Here is a 27,931-nt window from a genome sequence, read left to right as displayed (position 1 = left end):
TGAAAAGGAGAAATGGTGTTTAAAGGGTAGAAACATTCAGTTATCAAAGGAATAAGTTCTGGAGAGCTAATGTATAGCATGGTGACTACAGTTAATAATATTTTACTTTTTACTTGAAATTTGCTGAGAATAGATTTTATGTGTCCTCATCTCTTCTCCCATATACATGCACAGAGTAACTAGTACATTAATAGTCACATTGATTAATTTGACTGTGGTAATCGTTACACAATGTACACATACATCAAATCATCACATTTTACACCTTAAATAGGTATAATTTTTGTCAATTATACTGCAATAAAGATGAAAGCACTTGGAAAAAATTTAAAGAAATTATACTTTTAAAAAAATCACAAATACATATTAGTATGGGATCCATTAGAAATGGTGATTAGTAGCCCCATTTTTGTAGGATAAAATTGAAGTTCAGTAAGGACTGATTTTTTCAAAAATCACAAAAGCCCATGTTCTTGCCATTGAATTCTATCATCGTCTTTTTCTCTTTTTCAGGAAGTAGGAAAGTCAAAGGCTACAGTAACTAGCCACAAGAATAGGGTTCCTCAATGATCAGAGGACCCAAGGACCAGACGTGTCACTTCCGTTGCAGTAGGAGTCCACAGAATGTGCAGCCTGAGTGTAAAGTGGACAGCTTTTAGTGAGGAAGTACACAGTGTGCAGAAAAGGTTACAAATAGGAGCAAAAAGGCAGAGACCAGGGTCCAGAATATTGAGAACTTACTAGAATCTAAGCTCCATGAGGGAGGGATATCGTCTCCTTTATTTCCTGGGGAATCACCCAGGCCTATTGCAGAGCCTGGCACAAATGTTAAATGCCTGAATATTAAGTGTAGAGGAAAGGGGGATAAGTAGACAGAGAAGTAGCAACACCATTCAGCATAAAACCACAGCACTCACTACTCAGCATTGTGGAGACCACATGCTCGTAAATGTTTTCTAGTTTTGTCTTTCTCATAGTCCTGTGTTCTGTGTTCCTTCTGTCAACCCAGGTAGCTAAAGATTAATTCCATCCTCATGTTTCTGGATTAAAATGTTAAAGCAGAATTGCAAAAAGGAAAAAGTAGAGTTTGGGTTTCAAAATAGATTTTGGAAACTCATGGCAGAGTTAATACTTTGACAGAGAAAAAATTGGGTTTCAAAAGCCTAGGAGCTAGGACATCAAACCTCTGGAAAAGAACATAATTAATCAGAGTAAGAATGTGTGAACTGTGCTGGGACTGAGAGCAGGAGGATGGAGGGAACAGAGGAAAACAACAAGATCAGAAGTCTCAATAGGACTAGGCAAGGTCCCTATGACCACTGTCAGCACTGAGCTGACTCCCAGGGTGAAAGTAGTGGTGGTGAAGATAATCCCTGATAAATCTGGGGAATAAGAGATTAGAGAGAATTTTTCCAGCGATTGCCAAGTAAATCTAGAATAAATGGACCAATTCACAAGTTCCCCTGTGGCTAGTCTGGTATGGAAATCATAGACTAGAAATGGCTGTTGGGTGTGTCTTGGCAGAAAGCCTTTTACAAAAAGAGGGAGGAGACTCCGACAGATGTCATTTTGAGACATCTCAAAAGAGATTTTCAAAAACTAGCTGGATTTTAAAACTGCAAGAGATGCTCTGAGCATAAGAGTTGTTCCATTTCAAAGAATGGTAGAAAATTATACTAAGCAAATAAGTATAAGTTGCTTGAAAATGTGTTACTTGACTGCTGCCTGCAGATTTGTGACTTACTGTTAAAGAGATAGGATTATCTTTATAAAATCACATAAAAAATAAATGGCTATGCTCTTCTTGATTTCTATGGCAGTCAGGTAGTCAAAGTACCATATCTTTGTTAGGAAAACAGAATAGACCATGGTTTTATTATTTTGGTGTAACATTTTCAAGTGGAGATACAATGCATACAAACATCAGCTAATTACAACTTTATTGATTCGAAAAGCATGTAGATATCTTTGAATTAAAAAAAAACTTTCACAATTTTGAAATTCTGAACAGATTACGTACATACAAGATATGTGGTTTTTTGTTGTTGTTGTTGTTGTTTTTTTTTTTTTTTTTTTGAGACAAAGTCTCACTCCATTGCCCAGGCTGTAGTGCAGTGGCAGTGATGCAATCTTGGCTCACTGCAACCTCCGCCTCCCGGGTTCAAGCAATTCTCCTGCCTCAGCCTCCCAAGTAGCTGGGATTACAGGCACGTACCACCATGCCTGGCTAATTTTTGTATTTTTAGTAGAGACGGGGTTTCACCATGTTGGCCAGGCTGGTTTGGAACTCCAGACCTCAGGTAATCTGCCTGCCTTGACCTCCCAAAGTGCTGGGATTACAGGCGTGAGCCACCAAGCCTGGCCTGAGATATGTCTTTATTATAGCATTACAACGTTTTAGTGTTACAAAATCTATACATTTAGGCACATTAAATGAAGCATTCATATTGTTCATGCTTAAGGAGTATTATATTTTTAAGTGATCTTACAGTTTTTAATATACTGACCTTTTGTTCTTTTGAATCTATTATTGTCTTAACAAGGGATTTAAGTGAAAAGTTTGATGTTCTACAACTAAATTATTTTCTTATACAGAGTCTTTTTAAGTCTCACATCACTTTCCAGAGAGAGATTTAAAAGGCAAAAGTTATCCCCAAAGTTTATTGCAAGGATTAACCCAGAGTCTTTTATAATTATGAAACACATGAATGAAATATGGTGTCCTTTGCACTTGAAGAAAGCTGAGACAGTAAATCCAGAAACAGGGAAGTGCAGACATGTTCACCTTCATTATTAAAAGTATCTTCATTTAAATTTTAGGTTGCCTAGTTAGCCTTCTTATTAAGTATATTTACAGCAGAAATAGTTGACAAATTTACCAATGTGAAAAAGAAATAAAAAGTAACTTAAGTAGCAAATACCAAGACCCTTTAAAAAACTACTAAATATGTATGTGTGTGTATTTAATCATCTTTTGCATACACACACATATTTAATTTTGAAAATAAATTATCTCTTAGGGGTTTTAATTTAAGGCAAAGGAAAACAAAATTATAGTTATTCAAGGGGACATAATGACAATAAATCATATTGATGATTTCTCAATACAAATAGGAAGTGTATAGAAACTGACTTTTAAAGAAAGGGGAAAAAAAATTCTCTACCCAAAATTGCTCTATCCAAATTGCAGGGGCCGGGGCAAGCCCATGCATGTGCACACACACAGGCGCACACACACAGGTACACACACACCTGCACATCATAGTAAACCCTATAGAGCTGGGTATTTGTCATGATGTTGACTTAAACCATAAATTAAGACTTTCCATCTCTCCAAACATGTGACCTAAATAATACTTGTTTTCCCCCCTCTTTTTTGAATCATCTAATCATCAAATATCAGGGCTCCAACAGTATTTAAAGACATAAACACAGAATTTCAGGATACAAGGAGACTTTCAATAGTGCATTGTACGCCACTCTCATTGTGCGGGTGAAGACAATAAGGTCCAATATCAGGAATGGCTTAATCCAACAACATGGATTTTAAGAGTTATATAAACCCTCTGACTCTTTCAAATTTCTCTTTTAGTTGATTGTCTTGGAAACTAATAATTGGGGAAACAAGTAAGAAAGAAGAAATGTCTAGAAATGTGAAAAGCCATAATTTTGCCGATATATCTGGAATCAGTGAAAATGTACATTCCTTATCAAACAGAGCTACCATGATAGAAGCTACATGGGACAATATTTGGAATATGACGAATTCCAGAGATAGAGTTTTACCTTCTTTTTTTATGTCAAATAGGGGGAAGTTCTTAGTTCTCCCTAAAGAACTAAGAACACAAAAAGAAGGCACCTAATCAATGTTGGTTGAACTGAATTGCCCTTGGCAGGGATAAAGTAATGAGCTTCATTATTCATAGTATTGGAGCAGAGAGTGCCAAGAGATGTTCTAGTCCAGGGTTTCTCAATGCCAGCATTATTGCCATTTGAGGCTGGGTAATTCTTTGTTGTGTGGGAATGTACTGGGCATTGTATGATTTTTGGCATTATCCCTGGCCGCCACCTACTAAATGCTAGTAGCACCCCACTTTCTCAGTTGTAAAATCATCTCTGGTTGAGAATCACTGATCTGGTGCCATCCCCTCATTTCACTGATGAGATTCAGGTTTCATAAATGCACAGAGTAGAGGTGATTAACCACAATGTCACAGCCAGAATACACACTTCAAAACTGTTTCTGTAAAACCAAGCTGCCCTAGCTTTCCTTTGGTTCTATTACACATAAAAATGAATCAAGTCATCAGATCCTGCCTAAATGTAGTTTTTGACATGGGAAGGTTAAACTAGCTTGACTCTACCATGCCCTGCAATGGGCCAGTCTTCAACCGCATGCAATTCATGGAGACCTAAGCTTAAGAGAGAGAAAAACAACTCTATTTTTTCTGAACTTAACCCAATGTAATAAACATCATATAAACTTGCTTTCCTTTTGCAGATAAATTATGCTAAACCTCCCAACCTTATTTTTATTGATTTTTATTTTTATTTTTGGGTACAGAGTCTCACTCTGTTGCCCAGGTTGGAGTGCAATGGTGTGATCTTGGCTCACAGCAACCTCAAGCGATTCTCCTGCCTCAGACTCCTGAGTAGCTGGGATTATAGGCACCCGCCACCACGGCCAGCTAATTTTTTGTATTTTTAGTAGAGATGGGGTTTCACCATGTTGGCCAGGCTGGTCTTGAACTCCTGACCTCAGGTAATCCACCCGCCTCAGCCTCCCAAAGTGCTGGGATTACAGGCCTGAGACACTGCACCCGGCCCTCCCAACTTTATTACATAAAAATAATTAGACAAGTCAGCTCCTGGTAAGCTGTTTATTTACTTAACAAAGGTAGTTTTTTATTTTCAAGAGAAAGTAAGGTTAAAAAAAATTAAAGATCTTAAGGTTCATAAGGAAAATTGATATTTGGATGCCTGAGCTACAATAAATTAAATTCCACTTAGGATGCCCTTATTTGAACATTAGAACATTATTTTTAAAAACTCTAAAACCTACCGGTAATCCCATCCCTAAAGAAACACCAACTTTGAATTTACAAACTTAGTATAGGTCTCCTTTTCCATGAAGTCTTTGAAATGGACAAAAATACATTTCTTTTTAAAAAAAATATTGGGGTTTTCTTTCTATACATTTATTTTAAATGATTTGCATCGCTAGCTTGATTCTGTTCTCCATAGGCTGAACTTCACAAGCTGTCCTTTGTTTTATTTTAGTGGAAGTCAAAACACAGTTTGATTACCAGCTTTAGCTCTTTGCTTCTCTTATGCCTTCTCTTGGTTGCTCTTCTCATTAGGATTTATTGTTTTTCCTGCCTAAATTGCTTATTTTAAGATATTTTATCTTGGGTCACAGAAAGGAAGAGAAGGTTCCCAATTATCTTCATATAACTCATCTTCAAACTTATATATCTTGTCATATTTTAGGTTTGTCCTCATTCAAAATCTGTCTATAACACACATTTTAAAATATATGCCAATATCGCCAAGGTTGAGAGATTGTAAAATGTTTTTAAACGCATTAAACTTAGCATTCATATTCAAAGAATACCCCCAATTTTCATTATGTTCTCCTATATGCATTCTACCTTGATCTCACGTCTCATGAGCCAAAACAAATGTACAGTACAGAAAAGAAAATCACAAGCCAATATCTTTGATTGCATTTCCTAAGCATACTTATTAACAGCTATCGCACGAAACATTTTAAGGCAGTTATAGAATTGAAACTGTGTAGGGAGGGAGGGAGGCAGTGTATTTGGAGAGGAGCACTAGTTTCATCAAAAATATCTTACGTATTGTAAGACAATTTGGTACATAAACTGGCAAATAAAAATGTCTTTAAGATTCTCACCCACATGCCAAAGGTATGTGATTGTTACCATCTGTGGTTCTATACACAGGCTAATCTTGTCTCAAAATTTGAGGAGAAGGTTTGAGACAGACACTCTTGTGAAATAAAACATATGAATGCATCTTTTTTTCCTTACAAACAAACAATTTTTTTTTTAAGAGATGGAGGTCTTGTTTTGTTGCTCAGGCTGAAGTGAGATGGCACAATTATAGATCACTGCCACCTCGAATTCTTGGGCTCAAGCTATCCTCCCGCCTCAGCCTCCTGAGTAGCTGGAGACTACAAATGCATGCCACCACACCTGGCTTATTTTTAAATTTTTTGTAGAGATGTGGTCTCCCTATGTTTCCCAGGCTGGTCTCAGACTCCTGGGCTCAAGGAATCCTTCTACCTCAGCCTCCCAAAGAGCTGGGATTACAGGCGTGAGCCACTGCACGCAGCCAACAAACAAAATTTTTGAACTTTCTAATCTCAGAATAACATTTATTTTGGATACTATTTAAAATTATTTTTACATAGATGTCCTCTCTCTCTTTTGAAATGTTGTTGTTTAATACCTTACAGATAAAACCAATAAAGAATTTAAAAATTCTATTTTAACAAAGACCTATTTTTTTTGAGATGGAGTCTCGCTCTGTTGCCCAGCCTGGAGTGCAGTGGCAGGGATCTCAGCTCACTGCAAGCTCCTCCTACTGGGTTCACGCCATTCTCCCGCCTCAGCCTCCTGAGTAGCTGGGACCACAGGCGCCCGCCACCACACCCTGCTGATTTTTTGTATTTTTTTAGTAGAGACGGGATTTCACCGTGTTAGCCAGGATGGTCTTCATCTCCTGACCTCGTGATCCGCCCACCTCGGCCTCCCAAAGTGCTGGGATTACAAAGACCTATTTTTAAACTGGAGTGTACTTTGTATGAGAGGTTCTAAATATGGCAGTGGCCAATCTCCCTTGAATAAATATACATAGAAACATCATGTGTTAACAAAACATAGAACACATTTGCGTAAAACTTTCCAAAGGTCATTGTTTCCCAGTAGATTGGGATATTATCAGACACTACATATCCACCAACTATTTGTTAAGCAAATAACGCTTCAGACCATTATGATAGAAGTGGCAAATAAGTCTTCTTTGGGTGTTTGCTGCTTTAAAAGCAAATAAAAATCTCTTTAAGATTTTTACTCCTACATAAGGCAGCTGAAGAGGGGCATGGAAAAGAAATTCCCATTAACAACTGACAATTGCAACAGAATAATCTAAAGCATAGGTTACAATTTTCCAAACTTGATGTACACATAAAATCAAGAGAAAAGAAATGTCAAAAAAGGCGGGGTGCAGAGGTGATGGAAATTCTGTGTATGAAGAAGTGAGCCTATCTAACTATATTTTGGAGGAAAAGGCAAATATTGTCTCAAAAAGACAATTTTTAAAAAAGATATATACTAAGAAACTAGTTTATCGTGCTGATGATAATTTGTCTATTATGTATAGAACATAACCTGTTTATGCTAAATTGTCTATTACATCTTTCATATAAAGGAAGGAAGCAAAGCAAAATAGAGAAAACTCATAAGGACTTCAGTCCTTAAATAAAAAAAAAAAAAAAACATGGCAAAACTTAGAGAAGCCAAATCTCTGTTCGTAAACCTTCCCAAAGAAATGTAACACTACAAGAAACTGCAGCTTTCCTCTCGTTAAAACAATCTAGCAAACCACTAATTCATTTCTACACCTAAAAAGGTTCATTTAAACATTTACCCCAAAATATTTCTCAATAAAATGTTAGCAATTATAAAAGATGATTTTATGACAGAAGAATATGGGCCATCTTGATGGAGAAACAAATGTTGAAAAAGTGGTAGTTTGTGGCAAAGCCAGAGTTTTTCAGAGAGAGTAAAAGGCAGTATTGTCAGTTTCGCCTATGACAAAGGTATTTGCCCTGTAATATTAACATGTGGGTGACATAACGAAGGGAAGTTGAAGGTCACAGTTGAAATACAACTTGATGAATCATTAGATAGAAACCTGAAAGTCACTGACATAATCATCAAAGTTGAATGTCAAGCAGTCATTTTGGTAGGGAAAAGAGGCAAGTCAGATGTCTAAAAAAAACTCAGAAGAAAAGCGGGAATGAAATACTATAACAAGGAAAAGTCTCTATAATTACCCTTTTATGTTCTCTGTGAGGTAGCACAGAGGAAATTCTCTAAATGGTCATCTTTATAGAAAATATGTTCTCTCTCCCATTTAAACAGAGTAGAAGAAAAATAAATTTTAAGAGGCATACATGCTGGAAAGTGTTATTTCTCACGAACGGAAAAAAAAAAGAAAAATATTTCTGGGAAAATCAGACGAAACAATATTCTCCCTTTCATTCTATCCAAAACCTTTTTTCACACATTTCCTTAGGGCTTTAAGAAAGTAACAATATATCTAATACTATGAGTTGCATTATTAATTTATAAAGAGAGGATTTTTACATAGCACTTTATGTAAATGAGGTGAATTATTGCCTTTTTATATTAAACCAAAAATCTTCAATGAAATCCTCTTTATCTAATTACACATATTAAATGATCAGAAAACAATCAATATATTTTGCAAATTCATAAATAGTCAGAATAAACTAAATACCATTCAGCTCTTTAGTATCTTCATTCTCATCAGCAAATTGCTTTTCTGAGCCTGTATGTCTTCTGGATGCCCATTAGTCCAATGAATTTTGCTAATTATTTTCCAGCTCTACCTTTAGTTATCAATAAAAATATGCTTTAAACACACCACCACAGTTTTTAAATCCATAGATTTATGGCAAAGTGTGAGGACATTTTGTAATAACTGAAAAGCACCACAAATTGGCACAATCATAAATTAACTGAATAACGAATGAAGATTAATCATTAATTAATAATGAATGAAGACAATTTCAGAAAAGTATAATCTTCATTTTGAAGGTTTTGTTTTTTAAAAAAAAAATCTAATATACAATGATGCTTCCTGGCCTATGCCACTTTGATGTAAAAGTTGTTGGCTAGTAAATTTCAATGACTTGATTATGCATTTGGTTTCAAACTTGGCTGTTAGAACTCAGCAGCTGTTTCCAGGCAAATTTTCAGCTCATAATCAGGTCAAAAGGCTGCCCAGCTGCTCCTTTTTGAACTACAGTAAATACATTTCTGTCAGGTCTCATTATCATCTTTAGTGTCTGACATTTTGTAACAGAATTTTGAAATCATATCTTATGGCAGTGAAGCTGCTAGGAAAAATTTATTGACTTAACAATCCCATCCAACATCTCCTGTCATGTGGAACTGTCCCCAGTACAAGGCAGATTAGTGACTGTGAGCTACTTCCATTTGGCCCAACTGTCTGGCTAAAGAATTTTCCATTACATGGGTGGATGAGATCAGCTGAGTTTGGAACCATTCAATTTATTCTGTGGCAGCAGTGTAAGAGAAGACAATAGTGACTAGAAATGAATTTGAGTACACTTTCTTCTATTGAGGTTCTGATGAAGTAGCAATGCTGAGATTATACATTTTATTATTCAAGTTATTTTTTAAGCAGATGTAAGCATCTACCCTTGAGAGCTGTTTTGGTATCTCTCCATTGTAGATTCTGGACACAATGAGATGATAGTTAAAGCTCAACATAAAAAGTCCAGTTGACAGTACAGGCCGTTTCCCAGGTGTTCAGTGGCCCCAAGGTTCTATCTTTCTCTTTCATGCCAGGTCAATGAATAAGGCCAGGGGACCTTTGGAATTCACTTTTAAGTGGTATGCTAGGCTTCTTTCAATTCTGACAGTGCATTGTCTGCTATTACTTCTCATGTTCCACATTCAAATGGGGATACAAATGAGGATAAATTGGTTGAAAGAAAATATAGATAAGATTAGGTCTGTGGTAACTTAAGATTTGCAAAATAGGTCAAATTTTCAGCCAAGTATTTAGAAATAAATAGATTTATGTTGTAATGTAAAAAGAGCTTTAAACTTACTTTATAGTCAGAAAAAGCAATGAAAAGAAATGGCAATTATTTTTAATGACAAGAATTTTCTGCACTTGAAAATGGAATTTATCATTTCAGTAGACAGTACATGTCGTAAATTACAGGTAGATTAACTCAATACTCTACAAGGAGTCTTGCTTGAAGTAAAATGCATGAATTTAAAATTATACTCACACAGAAGAATAAAGTTATTACCTTCCAGCATTGGATCATATTTTGAACAATGTAGGTTACATGGATAATATGGGAAATTTAACTGTTAGTGGTTTGATTTTCATATAACTGCTAAATTATTTTTATAAACATTTTATAATTATCCCACACTGTCTAAAACTTCATACTAAAAGCCACTAAAATATTAGTGTCATACAAGCAATAGATATTTCATAAGTGCTTTTGTTAATGATAAAAAAAGTTTTCCCCACAGGAGTTTCCATTTCTGTTATGTATGGAATTAGTGAAGGCAGCCTTATATATCAACAAAATTTCCCTATTTAATTTCATTTGAGGTCTATAATTTTATTCCACAAAATTAAAATAATTGCCTCTAATTATCATTTTTGATCATATCAATGCCTTCTAAAAAAATCAGACATAAATCATAGCCTTCTCAGAAAGTGTATATAAATCAATGGAAAATATTTTCATCTGAATTTTGTAAATAAAAACTAGAACTAATCATAAAAAGTATTTGTAATGAACTTTTTCAAGGTTACATAGGGATTTCAGACCCAGTTATGGTTAATCATAGATTTTAAGTAATGCAAATTTTAGTGTTTAAAGGATCCTTAAAAGTTACCTAATCTGAACACCTCATTTTGTGCATTAAGAAACTGAAGCCAGCCGGGCGCGGTGGCTCACGCCTGTAATCCCAGCACTTTGGGAGGCGGAGGCCGGCAGATCGCCTGAGGTCACGAGTTTGAGACCAGCCTGGCCAGCATGGTGAAACCCTGTCTCTACTAAAATTACAAAAATTAGCCGGGAGTGGTGGCAGGCGCCTGTAATCCCAGCTACTCAGGATGCTGAGGCAGGAGAATCGCTTGAACCCAAGAGGCGGAGGTTGCAGTGAGCCGAGATGGCGCCATTGAGCTCCAGCCTAGACAACAGAGCGAAACTCCAACTCAAAAAAAAAAAAGAAAGGAAGAAAGAAAGAAACTGAAGCCTAGAGAGATAACACCACTTGCCCAGGGTCACAGAGCTAACACATCAGATAAGAGATTCTTTATGTTTTATAAATATAAATATAAATGTAATTATAATTTATATTTTCAAGAATATTGTTAGTTATTATTTTCAAACTAAAATTTTTAAAAAAGCATAACACCTTATATTCCCAAATCTATTTTATTATGGATTATAAAATATGATGATCTTACATGTCCTGACTGTATTCAGAAAGTTTTCTGAATATCTTACATTGCTTATTAATTTCATATTTCAATCTCAATAAAATATATAGCCCATACTCTTTGCTGCATTTTAATATGACAAAGATTTAAAATCTCTGCTATTCATTATGAAGTTTTATATTGTATAAATGTGTATTTTCATATTTTTCACAAATATAAAGCACCATTGACAATTCTCCATTATACCTCCTTCAACATATATAAGGAGAATCTAGTATAGACTTTTCAAACATAAACAAAATGAACAGCAAATCCTAAATATGACTTGATCCCCGATTCTGTTACTATTACTTCCCAATCTGGGAGACTGCATCGTCTCTGTTAATATGAATCTAAACAGGACTTTTGTCAACTTCAGTATACCAGATCTAAAATACTCCATCTCTTCAAAAGGAGGCAAGATTTTATTTTATTTTTTGAGACAGGGTCTTGCTCTGTCACCCAGGCTGGAGTGCAGTGGCATGATTACTTGCTCACTGGAGCCTCAACCTCCTGGGCTTCAACAATTCTCCCACTTCAGCCTGCCAAGTAGCTGGGACCACAGGCACATGCCACCATACCCAGCTATATATTTTTTTTAATTTGTTGTAGAGATGGGGTTTTACCATGTTGCCCAGGCTTGTCTCAAACTCCTGGGGTCAAGCAATACTCCTGCCTTGGCTTCCCAAAGTGTTGGGATTATAGACACGAGCCACTGTATCCAGCAGGAAGCAGGACTTTAGAAATAAGAATGCAACATCTATATGACCCATCCAATCAGTGATTTTGTGATGTCTTTATAGAGAGCAATATCTTGGTCTCCAAAACAATACCAGCACTAGATAGACAAGTTTTAGAAAAAAAAAAAAACACATTAAAATGCTTCAAAATATTATTCTTGAATTATTTAGGAACTTCTATTTATTATGCAAGCATTTTTCATTACCAAATATATTCCAATCAAATGAACATGTTCTTATGCATACTATATTCATAGAGACATCTTTATTTTATATTTATCAAAATATATTTATATATTTTTATATATATATTTTATGTATATATATTTATATTTATCAAAATAGCAAACATTTTCTCTTGTATGTGCTCACCTGTTCAGAAAAGAGGTCGCTGTTATCTTCCAAGTATTTACTGAAAGGGTTGGGTTCATAGACTTCGTCCTCTTTTTTCAGTAATATTCTGGATTTTACAGGTACTGGGCGAATTACTCCAGGCTTAGTCTTCATGAATGTAAAATAAATATTTAAAAAACAGGAAAAAACACTATTAAAATGAAAAAATATGTTTATTGTTAAGTCATTCAATGCTGTTGTCATAGAAAATTATATATTTTTTAATTTTAAAATGATTTCAAAAATGCATAAAAACATCCTGAAGTCCAATGATTTTAACTAATATAAGTTTAGTTAAAATTTAACTATAACAGCAATCAGTTCATAAAGCTCTACTATTGTAACATTCGAAATGCAAACATGTTCTACCCTTGCTGGTGCATTTGGTCAACACATATTTCATTTGTTAAATATTTATTGAGAGTCTTCTCTGTGTCAGGCAGAATTCTGGGCATGATAGCATAGATGACTTTGGTATATCCACCAAGCCCATGACAACTTTCTTTTTCTGGAAACTGCTCACCCTCCATGCCCCAAAATCTACAAAGCTGGGCCCCCAGATGCCATGTTCATATTATGAACTGGGGTGGCTTTCTGACCTAAAAGAGTGGAGGGTGGGTGGCAAATAGATTGTCTCTCCCAATAACGTGCAACAGGGATTTAAACTGCTCTGCAGTAACTGTGGGAGACTGAAATTAAAGTATGTCATGTAGAAGCTACAGGAAAGCCTTAACATGACCTAAAAAGCAGATATGCTGAGATCAAGAAGGATAGAGCAAAGTGCATGGAGGGGCAGCCCAGAAAGGAGAGACACCAGAGGGCTTTCCAGAATTGACTCCCCAAACATTCCAGGGGCCTACATGAATTTCCTTTCCTGACGTTCTTTCCTTTTCTTTTACACCAGATTCCCTCACACACACACCTTTTTATTTAACTTAACTTTACTTCTGTCACTTGCAATCCAAAGAATTTTAGCTAATACATCAGTCACTCGAGATTCTTAAGCTTGTACCCAGTGTCGATTTGACAAAGAGAGGCAGGAGAACTCCAGTTTGGGGTAATTTCAAAATGTGATGTTTCACAAACACCAAAATCTTGTTACCCCGTAAAATGTCACAGAAAGATTGATGTTTGCAAAAACATCCCAAACAATAATTTAATAAAAAGCTGTGATGCTCTTTCTGTTTAAGCACTTTTGCTGCAATCATTCTTCTCAACCCCATTTCCTTTTGGAAAATGGTAAATTAGCTCTTTTCGGTCAATGCTGATGCTCACAAGTTAAGCCTTAAGGGACTACATCTATCTCTCTGCTCTATAAAGCACCTGATATATTTTGAGTCTTGAATAAATGTCACTCTGCAATACTTTCTTCAACAGATATTTGGTCTTTCATGTATATGACCACTGGGGAAATACAGATTGAGACAAGTCTCTATCTTCCCCAGACTGAGAAATATCTCCCACTTAAGAAACTCTGATTTTTCTCAAGGGGAAAAATGAATAAGTAACATCCAATTGTGCATGAAGTCATGCCATAGAGTATACACATGAGAACAATATTCCTCCATTAAGTGCTGCAAAAAAAAAAAAAAAAAGGTCCAGGCAGTTCCTGATTTCTATAGCCACCTGTAATTATGGAGATGCCTGATATCTGGGCCATGATCCTAAGTTGTCCACACCTCTGTCTCTTTTTTTCATTTGACTTCCTGCTTCATTTCTTCTTTCTTCTTCTCCTATTCCTGCACTTTCTCCTTCTCTTCTACTCCCTTGTGAGGCAGAAAATAAATGCAACTCCAGGACTCAGGGGCTACAAGGCTGTAAAACCAACATGGTACTTTAGGGGCTAAGCTTGGTGTCACTATGCAGAAAGATGAAAGCAGGGAGAAGAAATCTAATCAGGAGCACTTTGGATGGTAGGATAACCTCTGCCAGAGAAATATGACTGCCTGGGTCCCTTTATCGCAAGCAGGCAGATGTTTGGGGTTATTCTGGCCTAGAGCACTCCACTCAGATCATCTGTCTTGGGATCAGTCCTTTCCAGGGTGACATCAGAAGAGAGACTCTTCTGGTTGGTTGGATATCAGATACATTCAGTATCAGAGTCTGTTACTGATGCTTCATATTTGCTTCTCTACCAGTTTTCATGCTCTTTAGTTCTTATGAGTTTCCTGGATTTGATGGTTGTCTCTGACAATTAGACAATGATTTTTGCTCCATTTCCTCCACTCTACCAGATTTTCCACATGTTCTTTTCTTGGACTCTGTGTTCCCAGGTTTGGGCTATATGAAGTCTCTGAGTCTTCCTCAATCTATTTACTTACTTGGTCTTCATATGGTTTCCCTGATTTTTACATTGTATATATTCCCTTTTTCTTTAGTCCTGTTCTTTGCTCCAACAACCTTAATTTGTTGTTACCCAGTGGTCAATACTTCATAGATATGGAAGCCAACTCTAGGCAAAAGACGACTACACATAGTTTGCCTTTGACATTGTTCATACTTCTCATCCTATAATCTTTAACCATACCTTTCAAACCCAACCATCTCTCAGTATTGGTCCAGTTAAAAATCTAACCCTAGTGTCCCAATTCTGAACCTCATGCACCCTCCACAAACCTTGGTATACTAACAAGTCATCTGCATGGTAGCCTCTGTACCTTCCTCATGCCTTTTCAAGTGCTTCAAAACCAGCTTCAAAATCCTTGAGGACCCATTGCAGCTAATGACACTGTCATTGTCTCATAGACACAGATTCTATATTCTATCAATACAGAATCAAAAACTGAACTCAATATTTTAGATAGATCATCTCATCAATTTCTTATAAATTCTTTGGGAGTTTTAAAGGTAATAAGTCACATGCCAAAGTCATGCAGTTAATATGTTAAGTCTGATATGTTTGGTCTGATCATCATGCCTGTGATTTTTATCACTTCTATGCCGATTCCAGGGAGGAAGAGAGACATCATAGAATAGATAGAAGTTTGAAATCTTTGTTAAATATCCACCTCTCTGTAACTTATCCTGTCTAATCAAAAACAAAGCTCCTGTAGTTTTTATATTTTTTATTCCTTTAAAATATATTGTTTCTCTGTTTTATTTCCGCTGTCAACTGTCTCATCCTTGATTTTGGCCATTGTTAACTCATTCTATGCCATTTTACTTTCTTTTCATTAGCCATCCTAAATATTCTCAGAACATTTAGGACCTAATGTTATCTAATGTTTTCAGTTCCTGGTGACTGTACACATCCACACATCCACTCTCTTCACACACACACAAACACACACACATATACACACACACACAGAGACACACACACCTCTTCACCACCTCCTAAAATACTCCATAATTTGCATGGCCAAGACATCAAATTCCCACTGTGTCTCTGGATTTGGTTAAAAATTTACTCTCATGAAGTAGCATAATATTGTAGAAGGAGAGAAACATGGACATAGATTTTAGTTTTTGCAATGTTGTTAATAAACTGTATTACCTTGGAAAAGCCATTCAACCTGTGTAGACCTTCTGTTGAAGGGTTGTAATTCTAATACATGACTATGTCCTTTAATAATGGGTAATGACACATTTTATTACTTACCTTTCCGATCCCTCAGGAATTATACCACACAGAGTTACAGCAAAAGGCTTCTTTCTGCATATTCAAACCCATCACCCAAACAAGGGTCTCAAAGTGCCACTTAGAAAGTCTATAAAACAGCATATGTGAAGCAACTGGCACTGTTGTCATCACACATAAGTCTCTCTTGGAATATTAGTTAACTTCCCCTCAATTCTTCCTCATACCTTGTTTCACAATGTCAAATGGTGATGCAATCTACATTTGCAACAGAAAGTTAACTAATGTTCTATCCAATTAAGACATTGTCTGCTAGCACTTTGACCCTTAGAATGAAGGCTGTAGACCAGTATCAGCATCATCTGAGAACCTGTTGTGAGTGCCAAAGCTCAGTGCCCGACCTAAGCCTACTGAATCCGAATCTGCATTTTTACAAATCCCTAAGCGATTCATGTACACATTAAAAGTTGAAAGACACTGGACTTGAACTCAATACATTAAAATGTGCTGCTCATGTAGAGATAGATTTTTCTTAGTCTATCATTCCAGAGACATCCATTTGGCCTTGTCTTCTGTCTCCAGACTGAAGGAGAGGATTTAAAACAGACTATGCTTTATTAATTCCTCATCTACATTGCATCTTTGTGTGTAGTGATCTTTGCTGATACCTTTGGACTTCAAGTAAAGGTTCTCTTGAACAACTTCTCTAATTCTGAATAATTTAATTTGTTACATCTGTGTCCAAACAAACACAGAGGAAATTGGATCTATCAAGTTAGGGGAGTCTATAAAACTGAACTACTGTAAGATTGTCATTGTTCAGAAATATTACAACTAAACTAGCCTTAAGAGGCCCTTCTTTCATTTTTATCTACTATAGAATCCATAGAATAGTCAGACTCATGATTGATAGATGCAAATGGCCGTCTAATGATGCCAGAAAAAGCAGTTTTGTAATTTTCTTTCCAGCCTATGTGGAAAAATAAAAAACGTAATGACTCTCATAGCCAGCACAAAGGGCACAAGAAGAAAAATGAGAAGATTCTCCAAATCGAAAATATCAATTCATGAATGTACTGAGAACTGATTTACACTGGGTATAGACATTTTTGAAGTGCCTGAAAGACAAAATAGCTGTTTTGCAACTCTGAAGCACACCTCTCCCAGATGTTCACTGGAGACATTTTGCCAGTTAAGATCTAGTCTGTGTCAGGAACTATAGTGTCTATAGAGATAAAAAAAGACATACTCCCTGTTTTCAGAGGGTTCACAATCCAGTTGAGTAAATCATAAGATAACCACAGTATAAGTCGAGTCATGTCACTCATCTCCTAAATGATGTCCGTCAGTTCTACATCAAGTCATGTCAACTCTCCTCTGAAAGCTCTCTAATGCCTCACCTTTTTACTGAGAGTAAAGTTCAAAGCCCTGGTAGTGCCTACAAAGCAATGCCTACAAGGATGCTGTATGACCTGATCTTTCATATCCCTAACCAGCCTCTCTTTTTCCAATCTTATTTCCTAGTACTCTCCCTTCCACCCCTTCACTCTTTCTACTCTAGCTTACACATTATATGATACTGCCTCCTCTAGGAGTTTGTATTTGCTCTTCCCTTGTCTGGAACTCCCTTATTCCTTCTTTTTCAGTTTTTCAAATGTCCGTTTAAACATCACCTTATCAGACAGATCTTTTTAATGAGCCATATAAAACAGCAATCTCCACCTCTCTTACCTGCTTTATTTTCTCCACAGCAGTTACCACTACCTGACATCTGTTTGTGTTTATTGTCTTTCTTTCTCAACTAGAATGTAAGTTCTGTGAAACCAGAGATCTTCAGTTTATTCACTCTTGTATCTCCAACATCTAGAATGGTGCCTGTACCTGGTTGGTGCTCAATAAATACTTGCAGAATGAATAAGTTAATTGACAGACAGAAGCTCAGTGTGCTGACTATAATTCAATATGGAGTCTATAAGAGGTACTGATTCAATGCAAAGACATGGAATCAACCCAAGTGCCCATCAATGATAGACCAGATAAAGAAAATGTGGTACATATACACCATGGAATACTATGAAGCCATAAAAAGGAATGAGATCATGTCATTTGCAGGGACATGAATGGAGCTGGAAGCCATTATCCTCATCAAACTAATGCAGGAAGAGAAAACCAAATACTGCATGTTCTCACTATAAGTGGGGGCCGAACAAAGAGAACTCATGAACACATGTTAGGGAACAACACACAGAGGCCTGTTGTGGGCGAGAAGGCAAAGCATCAGGAAAATATGCTAATTCATGCTGGGCTTAATACAGAAGTGATGGTTTGATAGGTGCAGCAAATCACCATGGCACATTTTTACCTATGTAACAAACCTGCATGTCATGCACATGTACCCTGGAACTTAAAATAACTTTTTTTTTTTTTAAAAAGGTGCTGATTGACTCCTTGAGGTCTTCCATTATTTTTCTTGAATTGGCTTTTTGATCACAATATAATTCACAAAGAGGGAACTTTGAGGGATAGAAGAGCCATATGGCATTTTTCCAATAGAGGATGAGAAGAAGGAAAGTGGGTTGGTGAGTTTCACCCTCAGAAGAAAGAGTAGAAAGCTAAAGTTCTCATCTTCAGAAAGTCAAGGAAAGAGGCCACTTCTTTAGGGACTTTGCACGATTTTAATCTTCTTCATTTAAAATAAATTGTTGTTTTTCTCCCTCTGTTCATGGTGATATGCAATAAAACTCTTAATACCAAAACACAATGATGTCATCTTTTTTAGAGAATTCAAGAGTGGAGAGTGGGGAGGAGAAGAGGATATTATATCTGATTCTAACATTAGTCTTGGGGACAGAAAAAAATCCAAGGGAGTGAATATATGGGTTCCCCGAAGCCCAGTGGCAGGTTTTAATGGGCTATATAAGACACTCGTCTAAGCCTGCTATTGATTTGTGTTTATAATCTATCAGGTATACACTCATACTTGAACATTGTCACTTTGGGCACTATGTAAATAGATACTATTTCCATCCTTTGGAACTTATAATTCTATGACAGCAAGTTGGTACAGCCTCTGAGCTAGAGACCAAAGTTGGAGATTAACTACCAGCGCTGACCTAGAGAATCCATGACCAATATTTTTAAATAATGGGTTTTTACAGCAAAATCTTTCTTAAACTAGTAACTTCAACTAACACTAATGGACTGATGTTTTTTAATTGCCTTTGACTATAGTAATAAGCTCTAGGGTGGTGTGATAAAGCAAAAAAGAAATAAAGGATAGGGTGCCAGCTTTCAAGAGTTTATTTTAATCTTTCTGGAGAGATAAGATGTGTAACAAAACTGCAAGAAAGTGACAAAACAACATATAGCAAATTCTGTGAGTCTGGCTGGAAATTCTACTAATTTTATGGGCTCAAAGAGTTTGGGAAAGTGCCATGGTTGTTTTTGACCCATTTGCTGCAGTTTTGTCTTCATTCTCCAGTGCTTTTTTCTTTGCCTTTAGAATTTCCATGGCAAAAAAGTTTGTGCAAACTCAATATATTCTACCAGGCAAAATTGTGGGCAAAAGCAATATTCTCTAAATTATTTACCTGATTTACTCATTCAGATAATACAGGTTTATAGACCCTAATTCTTGTTTTAAACAAACATTATTATATACTTGAAGCAAATACTCAAGCTATGTTTTCCCCTCAAACAAATATCTTAAATCTCAAAACACTATGGCATAGGGTAAAGCTCCCAATATTGGAAAAAACAAAAGAGATTTTTATACCACTTATTACCAAGCAACTATTGACATGGCATTCTAGATATTTAAACTTCAGTTTTTTCATCAGAATAATGGAAATAACAATTCCTGCCATACTAACTCCAAGGTGATTCGAGAACCTAATGAGATAATATGCATGACAAAACTTGATAAAGAAAAAACAGCGTAAAATAAATTTGAAAGGAAAAACAGAATATATACTTTGCAATTATAAATATGGCATGTTGATTCTAAATGATCTAGACCATTCACAAAAGTACCTACTTGATGTGTTTTTCCAAAAAAAAGTTTTATAATGATTACAATAGTTGTATAAAAATAAATGCACATAAGACCTCAATAATTATAGGCAGTATCTCATGGCTCAAGAACCATTTCATGGAATATACACAATACAGATTGGCCAGATTGAAATATTTCAATCGTTAAATAAAAGATGATAGCATGACTCAAACCTGAGGAGGCGTACCTGATAAATGCTGTGGCACTTAAGTACGTTATGTCAAGGAAAAACTGGTCAAGGAGAAACTGCCTTTGAGCTTGAAGGAGACATCGGTTCTACATAAAAGCTTTCAGGGCTGCATTTTCTGAACAACAGAGGCCTTAAGGGCCCTCAGAAAGATGAGTCATGCACCACTAAAGCTGGATGCATCAGCTGGCATTCAGAACTAGGAACAAAGTATTTGCAAGTTTAAGCACTCTTCTTTATAGTGTTCCAGTAAATAGCATCTTGCTTTTACCTGTATATAGCCATGTGACTTATTTTTAAAATCTATTGTTTTGTGCTCCCTAGATTAAGTATTCCATCCTGGACAACAGTGAACATTTTGTAACGGCATGAAATTTCAAAAGCAAAAGGCAAATGTCATCTAAACCAGGCTCCCCTACTGCCAAAGAAGACCAGGGTTTAGCTACCTTGGGGAGCCTAACTTGTGTGTTATCTTATGCAGGGAAAAAGACCCCGCTGGCCTTTGTTAATATCTTTGTGATGATTCAGCTCAACAGCTAGGAAAGCTTTGTGAAGGTTTAACGTAGACCCTAGATCTTTCCTTTCCTCTTGCTCCTTTTAATATGCTACAGGAAGCACTATTCACAGCTGTGAAAACTTCAGTACTCTAACTGACCCTACCCAGTCTCCTCTTAGGTAAGTACTCACATTTTCCAGGCAGTGCAAAAACACAAGGCAGAGTCAGACACAGGAGGTACCCAGTGAAAGTAATGCTTCCAGTGAGGCCTGTTTCCAAACTCCTTAATTACTCTTTTCTTATTTTCCTTGAATTATCTAAAATCAATATTAACGATTCATTTTCCAAAGCTACACAAAGCAAGGATGAACACTAATTCTGGTGATCCTAGATGATCTATTTAACTCCATAAGCATTTGTTTCTTTTTCTGTAAAAATGGCTGCTCATAATATCTCTTCATCAGTCACAGATTTTATGTGCAAAAATAACCTCTCCCTATCCATAGGAGTATACTGACAACTCCACATTTTATGATATGTGAGCCTTACAATAATCCCTTCAGGTTGACAGAGTCGTTATTCCAATCTCCAGTGAATAGGTGGGAATTTCCAATATTTTCATCTCTAATTTCCTTTCCAGTTCTGATCGACTGCAGTGCAGTTTAATAGTAGAAGACAAGCTAAGATTGGTGAACTAGCTTCACATGAGCCTCCAAAACAGTCTCCCAAGCTCAACTCTAAATCATTTCGCTTCCAGAGTAAACAACGGAAATATTTTAAGAGTAAGGGTCATGGCTCTATTTCTTCTTTCCTTTTCAATTCTGAATTGGCACACTTGCAATAAAAGCAAGCAAACAGATCAGCCAAGTTAAAAATTTGAAAGCATGAAAAAATGATGTATCTTTAAAAAGTTAAATCTCAAAAGCAATTTGAGAATTGCATTAAGCTTGTGGTACCATAGCACTTTGTCATATATTTTCTGTTCAACACATTTACTACATTTACCTCCTAAAATAGGAGTCAAATAATTTTAACTATTTAGTTTGTTTTACACAAAACAAGTATTTGTTTATATAATTCAACTATAAAGTATCATACATTTCCAATAACTTTGTTTTTATGCGTTATACATCCATACATATTTACTCATATAAACAAAGATGTGTATATATAAACAATCAGAATTACCTCATATGTCATCTATATGTGTATGCATATTATAAACACATACATATATAAAAATATAAATATGTATATCAAAGTTTTGTTTATCAAAGACATTCTTATTTACTCATATTATTCAGAACTTAAAGAGTTCGTGATGGCAAATATTGAAAATTCATTCATAAAAATGAAAAAATTATAACTTTATAAATAGTGTTACTTAAGTGTAAAAATATTCTAAATCCTTAGTGAAGTACATGCCCTATAACATGTCTTACATACAATCATTTTCCACTATTTATTTCACTCTCGGGTAGTATTAATATAAACACAGGGCTAACGCCATGAAATAGAAACCAAAATTATTGAATTAAATAAATATATCAGTAGAAGAGATTTTTTTTAATGTGATATGCTTACTTGATAACAATCCCTTCACAAACCTACCTATATCTCGAGGGCATTTTGAGATTAAAACTTAATTTAAAACTTGGTTGAGAAATGCCTTGAACTCCTTAGAGAAAAGGACTTAAGTAAATGCAGAGAAATTATTATAAAAGTCATTCAAAGCAATGCTTTGTAGTTTTGCCACTAGAGAACACAAACAACAGGATTATTTTATTGGGCAAAAAGTAAGTTTTTTTATTACATTCACAATGAGTTGTTTTACTATATCTTATTTTATAAAATTGTTATATATATATATATATACACATATATATATTTGCCACTTTGAAATAATTTCTTAAAGTATTAAACCAAGAACTTACATGTATGTAAAATACACACCTACACATGTATATATAGTCCAACACCTAAAATCTATATTTTATATACTATACTGAGTGAAACTGTATATGAGAATGTTTAAAACATTCATTTCCATATATTACTCTAAATAAACAAATATATCATTTTAAATACTAAAATAATTGTAGTAATATTTCCATATCTAAAGTGGGAAGTCATTTAACCTCATTTTGTTATTGCAGTGCTTGTTACCATGGCAACTCCTTCAACTTCACTGTTAGTAACCATAGATTCACAGCCCTGGAAGGGCTTGGAAAGTACGCAATAGAATGCTCTCACTGTTCAATTAAGAAATTGAAATCCAGACTCCCAGACTTTTGACTTACCCACTGTCAGACCACTAGTTAATGTCAGAGCAGGAAGTATAAGGTGGGTCTTCTGATACTCATCCCAGATTCTTTCAACTATACTACATTGCCCCCCCACACACACTGTTCTAAATCAATTGACACTAACGCACACACATATTCAAACACATGCCATATACACACTATATGTATAAACACCAGTATACCCAAATGGATTGGTTGAATCAAGCTATTTTAAAAGTCAAACAACGCTTTTTATGATTTCTCAGTATTACAAATAAATATATTGTAATTACTTTTATTGGGATAATAATGACAAGATGATTTGTTGGCTGTAGCTATAGGATACCAAAACAATTTCTTTAAAAGGGGATTATCGGTTAATGTTTCAAACTGTTTTACTAGAAATTTCCATCATTTTAGTGAAGACATCTATTATTCAGGAATTTACAATTTTAGACAATAAACAGCCAAAGATATTAAGAAAATCTTTGGCCGGGCGCGATGGCTCACGCCTGTAATCCCAGCACTTTGGGAAGTCGAGGCGGGTGGATCACGAGGTCAGGAGATCGAGACCATCCTGGCTTAAATGGTGAAACCCCATCTCTACTAAAAATACAAAAAAATTAGCCGGGCTCGGTGGCGGGCGCCTGTAATCCCAGCTACTCGGGAGGCTGAGGCAGGAGAATGGCGTGAACCCGGGAGGCGGAGCTTGCAGTGAGCCGAGATCGCACTACTGCACTCCAGCCTGGCCGACAGAGCGCGACTCCGTCTCAAAAAAAAAAAAAAAGAAACTCTTTGACCAGTAATATCTCGGAAACTTATTTCATGACTTCAATTTGGTAACCACTGTAAGAATAAGAAATACAAAACTCTATAAGATAAAATAATTCTCTCATTTAATCAAATTTTATCTTCAAATAACAGATTTTAGAGTCTGGATCTGTGCTGCCCAATGTAGTCCCCACTGTTGAGCTCTTGTGACTAGGCAGAATTGAGATTTGCTGTAAATGTAAAATATGCAATAGTTCCAAGACTTTTCCCAAAAAAAGTAATGTAAAAATATCTCGATTTTTATACTGCTTATCCATTGAAATGATAATATTTATATAACATTAAATAAAATATTTTATGAAAATTAACATTACCTGTTCCATTTTACTTTTTTAATATGGGTACTAGAAGTTTTAAAATTACATATTGGCTTACATTTGTCATTCACGTTGTATTTCTATTGCTCAGCACTGATCTAGACCATTTGCATGCTAATTCTCCTGTGTGACATATCTATTTCTTATTTCCTCAAATCCAAAAATGATCCTACTCAATCATGACCTCCTTAAACTCTTTTTAGATCTCTTCCTTTAAAGAGTGTGCTCTCTTCTCTAAATTCTAATGGCATCTTTCATCTGACCTCACAATCTCTTCTAATGCCTCTACTTGGATGTAAGTTACTAGCAAGTAAGGTCTATGTATAGTTTTACGTATGTTTGTCACCTGCTAAACAACCACCATGGAGCTTTTGGAAAATATCAGTAAAATTTTATTAGACAAGTAAGTGAATAAAAATATATATAGTAAATGTATTCTTTTTTTCACTTTTACTCAGGTAAAGCCCTCTTGAGAGATCAGAATTTGCAGTAGATCTGTGACTTAGAAGATACATACCAGCTGACTCTCAGATACTGTAGAAGATGGTGAGGAGAGATTTGCCTGCAAAACATAAACATGGCGTTTATTAGTGAAACTCATAATTTATTAAAATATTTATGTGTTTAAGCATTTTGAAGTTTGTTTATTATTATATGTCCATGATAGGATTTCAAAAAGTATAAAGGAAAAGGAAAAATATCCTTATGCCACCAAAGAAATGATTTTTAATATTTTTGGTACATTGCCATAAATATTTTTCCTATGTATTTTTATTCAGCCTACATAATAGTGAATATGATGTTTATATGCTGCTTTTCTTTCTCATTTTCTTAACATAAGCATTATATCATGACATCAAAACTTCTTCAAGGTTACCTAACATTTCATTCTTTGTATTCTTCACATTTTAATCAAACATACCAGCATCGTTGCTATTTCTATTTATTTAAAGCAAATTGAAACAAATAACAGATATTTCTTTAAAGTATTGTTATATAAAAAGAAAAGCATAACAAAGTTTTTATGATTTGAGAATAAAAATGACTTGGTTTTTAGAATTGTTTAAATTAAAGAGCAGATTAATATTGTTTCTTTGTCATTGGCTCCTATATTTCAACCCTTTCATCTGGATTTAGTTTCTTTCATTTTTAAAAATGTTATCTCATCGTCGTAAGAACATTTAACATGAAATCTGTCATTTGAACATGTTTGTAAGTGCATAATACAGTATTGTTGGCTATAGGTGCAATGTTGTATGGCAAATGTCTAGAATTTATTCATCTTGTTTAACTGAAACTTCATGTTGATTAGTAACTTCCCATTTCCCCCTGCTCCCTAGTTTCCTTCTTACTAAAGTAAAGGTTTTTGTGGTTTTTTCAGACCTTACTGTCTTGGATGTTGTCTGAAAATGTTTTTATCATGTTCTCATTTTTGAGTGACAGTCCAACTGGACACAGAATTCCAGGGTAGTAGCATTTCTGTCTTTTGCAGATGCTATCCCACAGACTCTGGCTTTTGTTGTTGTTGGCATAAATGTTGTAACTTGGAGGATCTTCTGTCTTCAAATTTGATTAACATTTAAAGTTTACCTCCTTGCTATTCTGTAATTTCACTATGATGTGCCTTGGTGTAGATTTCTTTTTCTTGTGTTTTGGGGGTCTTGGTATGTTCCTTTATTCTGAGTATGCATATCTTCTGAAAAATCCTACATGACTATCTCTTCAAATGCTGCTTTTCTCCCATTATATCTAAGCTCTTTTTATTGATCTTCTATTAAATATATAGTGATGTGCCACACAATGATGTTTCAGTTGATGATGGACCTCATGTATGACAGGGGTCCCATAAGACTATAGTGGAGCTAAAAATATTCCTGTCACCTAGTAACGTCTTAATTATCTTGACTCTGTGTAGGCCTAAGCTAATGTGTATGTTTGTGTCTTGGTGTTTAACAAAAAAAGCTTGAAGAGTATAATAAATAAAAAATAAAAATTTGAAATAGAAAAAACTTATAGAATAAGAGTGTAAAAAATATTTTTGTACAGCTGTAAAATGCATTTGTGTTTCAAGCTACATGTTCCTACAAAAGAGTCAAAAAGTTTTAAAAATTAAAAAGTTTATAAAATAAAAAACCTACAGTAAGCTAAGGTTAATTTATTGTTGAAGAAAGAAAAAACATAAACTTAATGTAGCTAAAAGTCTACACTAGTGTACAGTAATAACCTTAGTTCTTCACATTCACTCACCACTAACTCATTGATTCACCCAGAGAAACCTCCAGTCCTGCAGGCTCCATTCATGGCAAGTGCACTATACAGATGTACCACTTTTTATCTTTTACACTGTATTTTTACCATGCCTTTTCTATGTTTAGATACATAAATACTGTTAGTGGGCTATACCATCTAGGTTAATGTATATACATTTTTTTTATTTGAGACGGAGTCTCCCTCTGTCACCAGGCTGGATTGCAGTGGTGCAATCTCGGCTCACTGCAACCTCCGCCTCCCAGTTTCAAGTGATTCCGCTGGCTCAGCCTCCGGAATACCTGGGACTACAGGCGTGTGCCACCACACCTGGCTAATTTTTTGTATTTTTTAAATTAGAGATGGGGTTTCACCGTGTTGGCCAGGATGGTCTTGGTATATACACTTTGATGCTCACATAATGATGAAATCACCTAGTGATGTGTTTTTCAGACCGTCTCCCTATAGTCAAGCAAAGCATGACTGTATTTTGGGCCTTCTGAAATCCTCTCCCGTTTATCTCAAACTCGTTTTTATATTTTTGTCACTTTTTACTGTATTCTGGATGGTTTTTGCATATAAGCCTGATAGTTAACTTATTTTTCTTTAACTGCATGTTAGTATGTTTAACATGGCAATTGAAGTTAACGTCTTAATAATTGACTTTTCACTTCTAGAAGTTTTACTTGGTTCTTTTTCAAAGCTTGTCTTATAATATCTATAACACGTTATAATGTTTAATGTTTTAAATATATTTATATGGTATTTTTCCAGATTTGTTATAGTCCCCCCTCGTTAAATACCATGTTGCTTGTATTTGCTGATTCTCTGTCATGTCTCTCCCTCATGATGTTCTTTAGTTATTGTGTGTGCTTTTTAATTTTCTATTTGGAGTAATTTTGGTAATTTGGATTTCTTTAGATATCCACGAAGCCCTGGTTTAGAAACCATCCCTGCAGTACATTTGCCCTCATGGGGGCCTTAGGAGTTGCACAGGTTCTGGACCAGTTACCATTTTATTGCCTCATCCTGATTTTCCTAAATCTCTAGATGGCAGATCCCCACATTATCACATAATCCCCACATTATCATAGGTTTGGAGTCCTATTTTCTCATGGGTGACTTTTTCTTATCACCCAAGAATGTAGGGTAGGGATTATTTTTTAAATTATCTTTTTTCTTTTTCATGCTTCATGGTCAATAAGGCCTTGTAGGTTATAGAATTATGCAATAGATTCCCATATAGGTCTTAAACTTGTTACACAGTGAAAGTTAGAACCTAAGCTCTCGGGTCCTGGCACCTAGGGTCTGATGTACACATGTTCTACAAGAACTTTAGGTTCTTTTTAGTATTCTAACCTTGATATGGTCAGGCTTTGTGTCCCCACCCAAATCGTATCTTGAATTATAATCCACATAATCCCCACATGTTGAGGGCAGGAACTGGTGGGAAGTGATTGGATCATGAGGGCAGTTCCCCCATGCTGA

The 27,931-nt window shown here is 35.5% G+C and overlaps 1 protein-coding gene across 10 annotated transcripts in view; it reads right to left on the bottom strand.

The window, feature by feature from the left end:
* MLIP (muscular LMNA interacting protein) overlaps nt 1-27,931 on the bottom strand; it is a 243,042-nt gene that overhangs the window by 51,585 nt on the left and 163,526 nt on the right. For 9 of the 10 annotated variants that reach the window (XM_055391124.2, XM_055391123.2, XM_055391121.2 and 6 more), the window contains 2 exons: nt 24,714-24,758; nt 12,426-12,554 (listed from right to left, as the gene is read on the bottom strand). In XM_055391124.2, the coding sequence (XP_055247099.1) occupies nt 12,426-12,554; nt 24,714-24,758 (174 nt within the window). Of the gene's footprint in view, nt 1-358; nt 634-12,425; nt 12,555-24,713; nt 24,759-27,931 lie in introns of those variants that run through there. The other variant, XM_004044223.5, reaches the window with a different exon arrangement.

This window comes from Gorilla gorilla, chromosome 5, assembly GCF_029281585.2.
Source record: "Gorilla gorilla gorilla isolate KB3781 chromosome 5, NHGRI_mGorGor1-v2.1_pri, whole genome shotgun sequence".
Classification (NCBI taxonomy): Eukaryota; Metazoa; Chordata; class Mammalia; order Primates; family Hominidae; genus Gorilla; species Gorilla gorilla.
The sequence above is the reverse complement of the archived record's forward strand: the minus strand, read 5'-3'. Positions and strand labels throughout refer to the sequence as shown.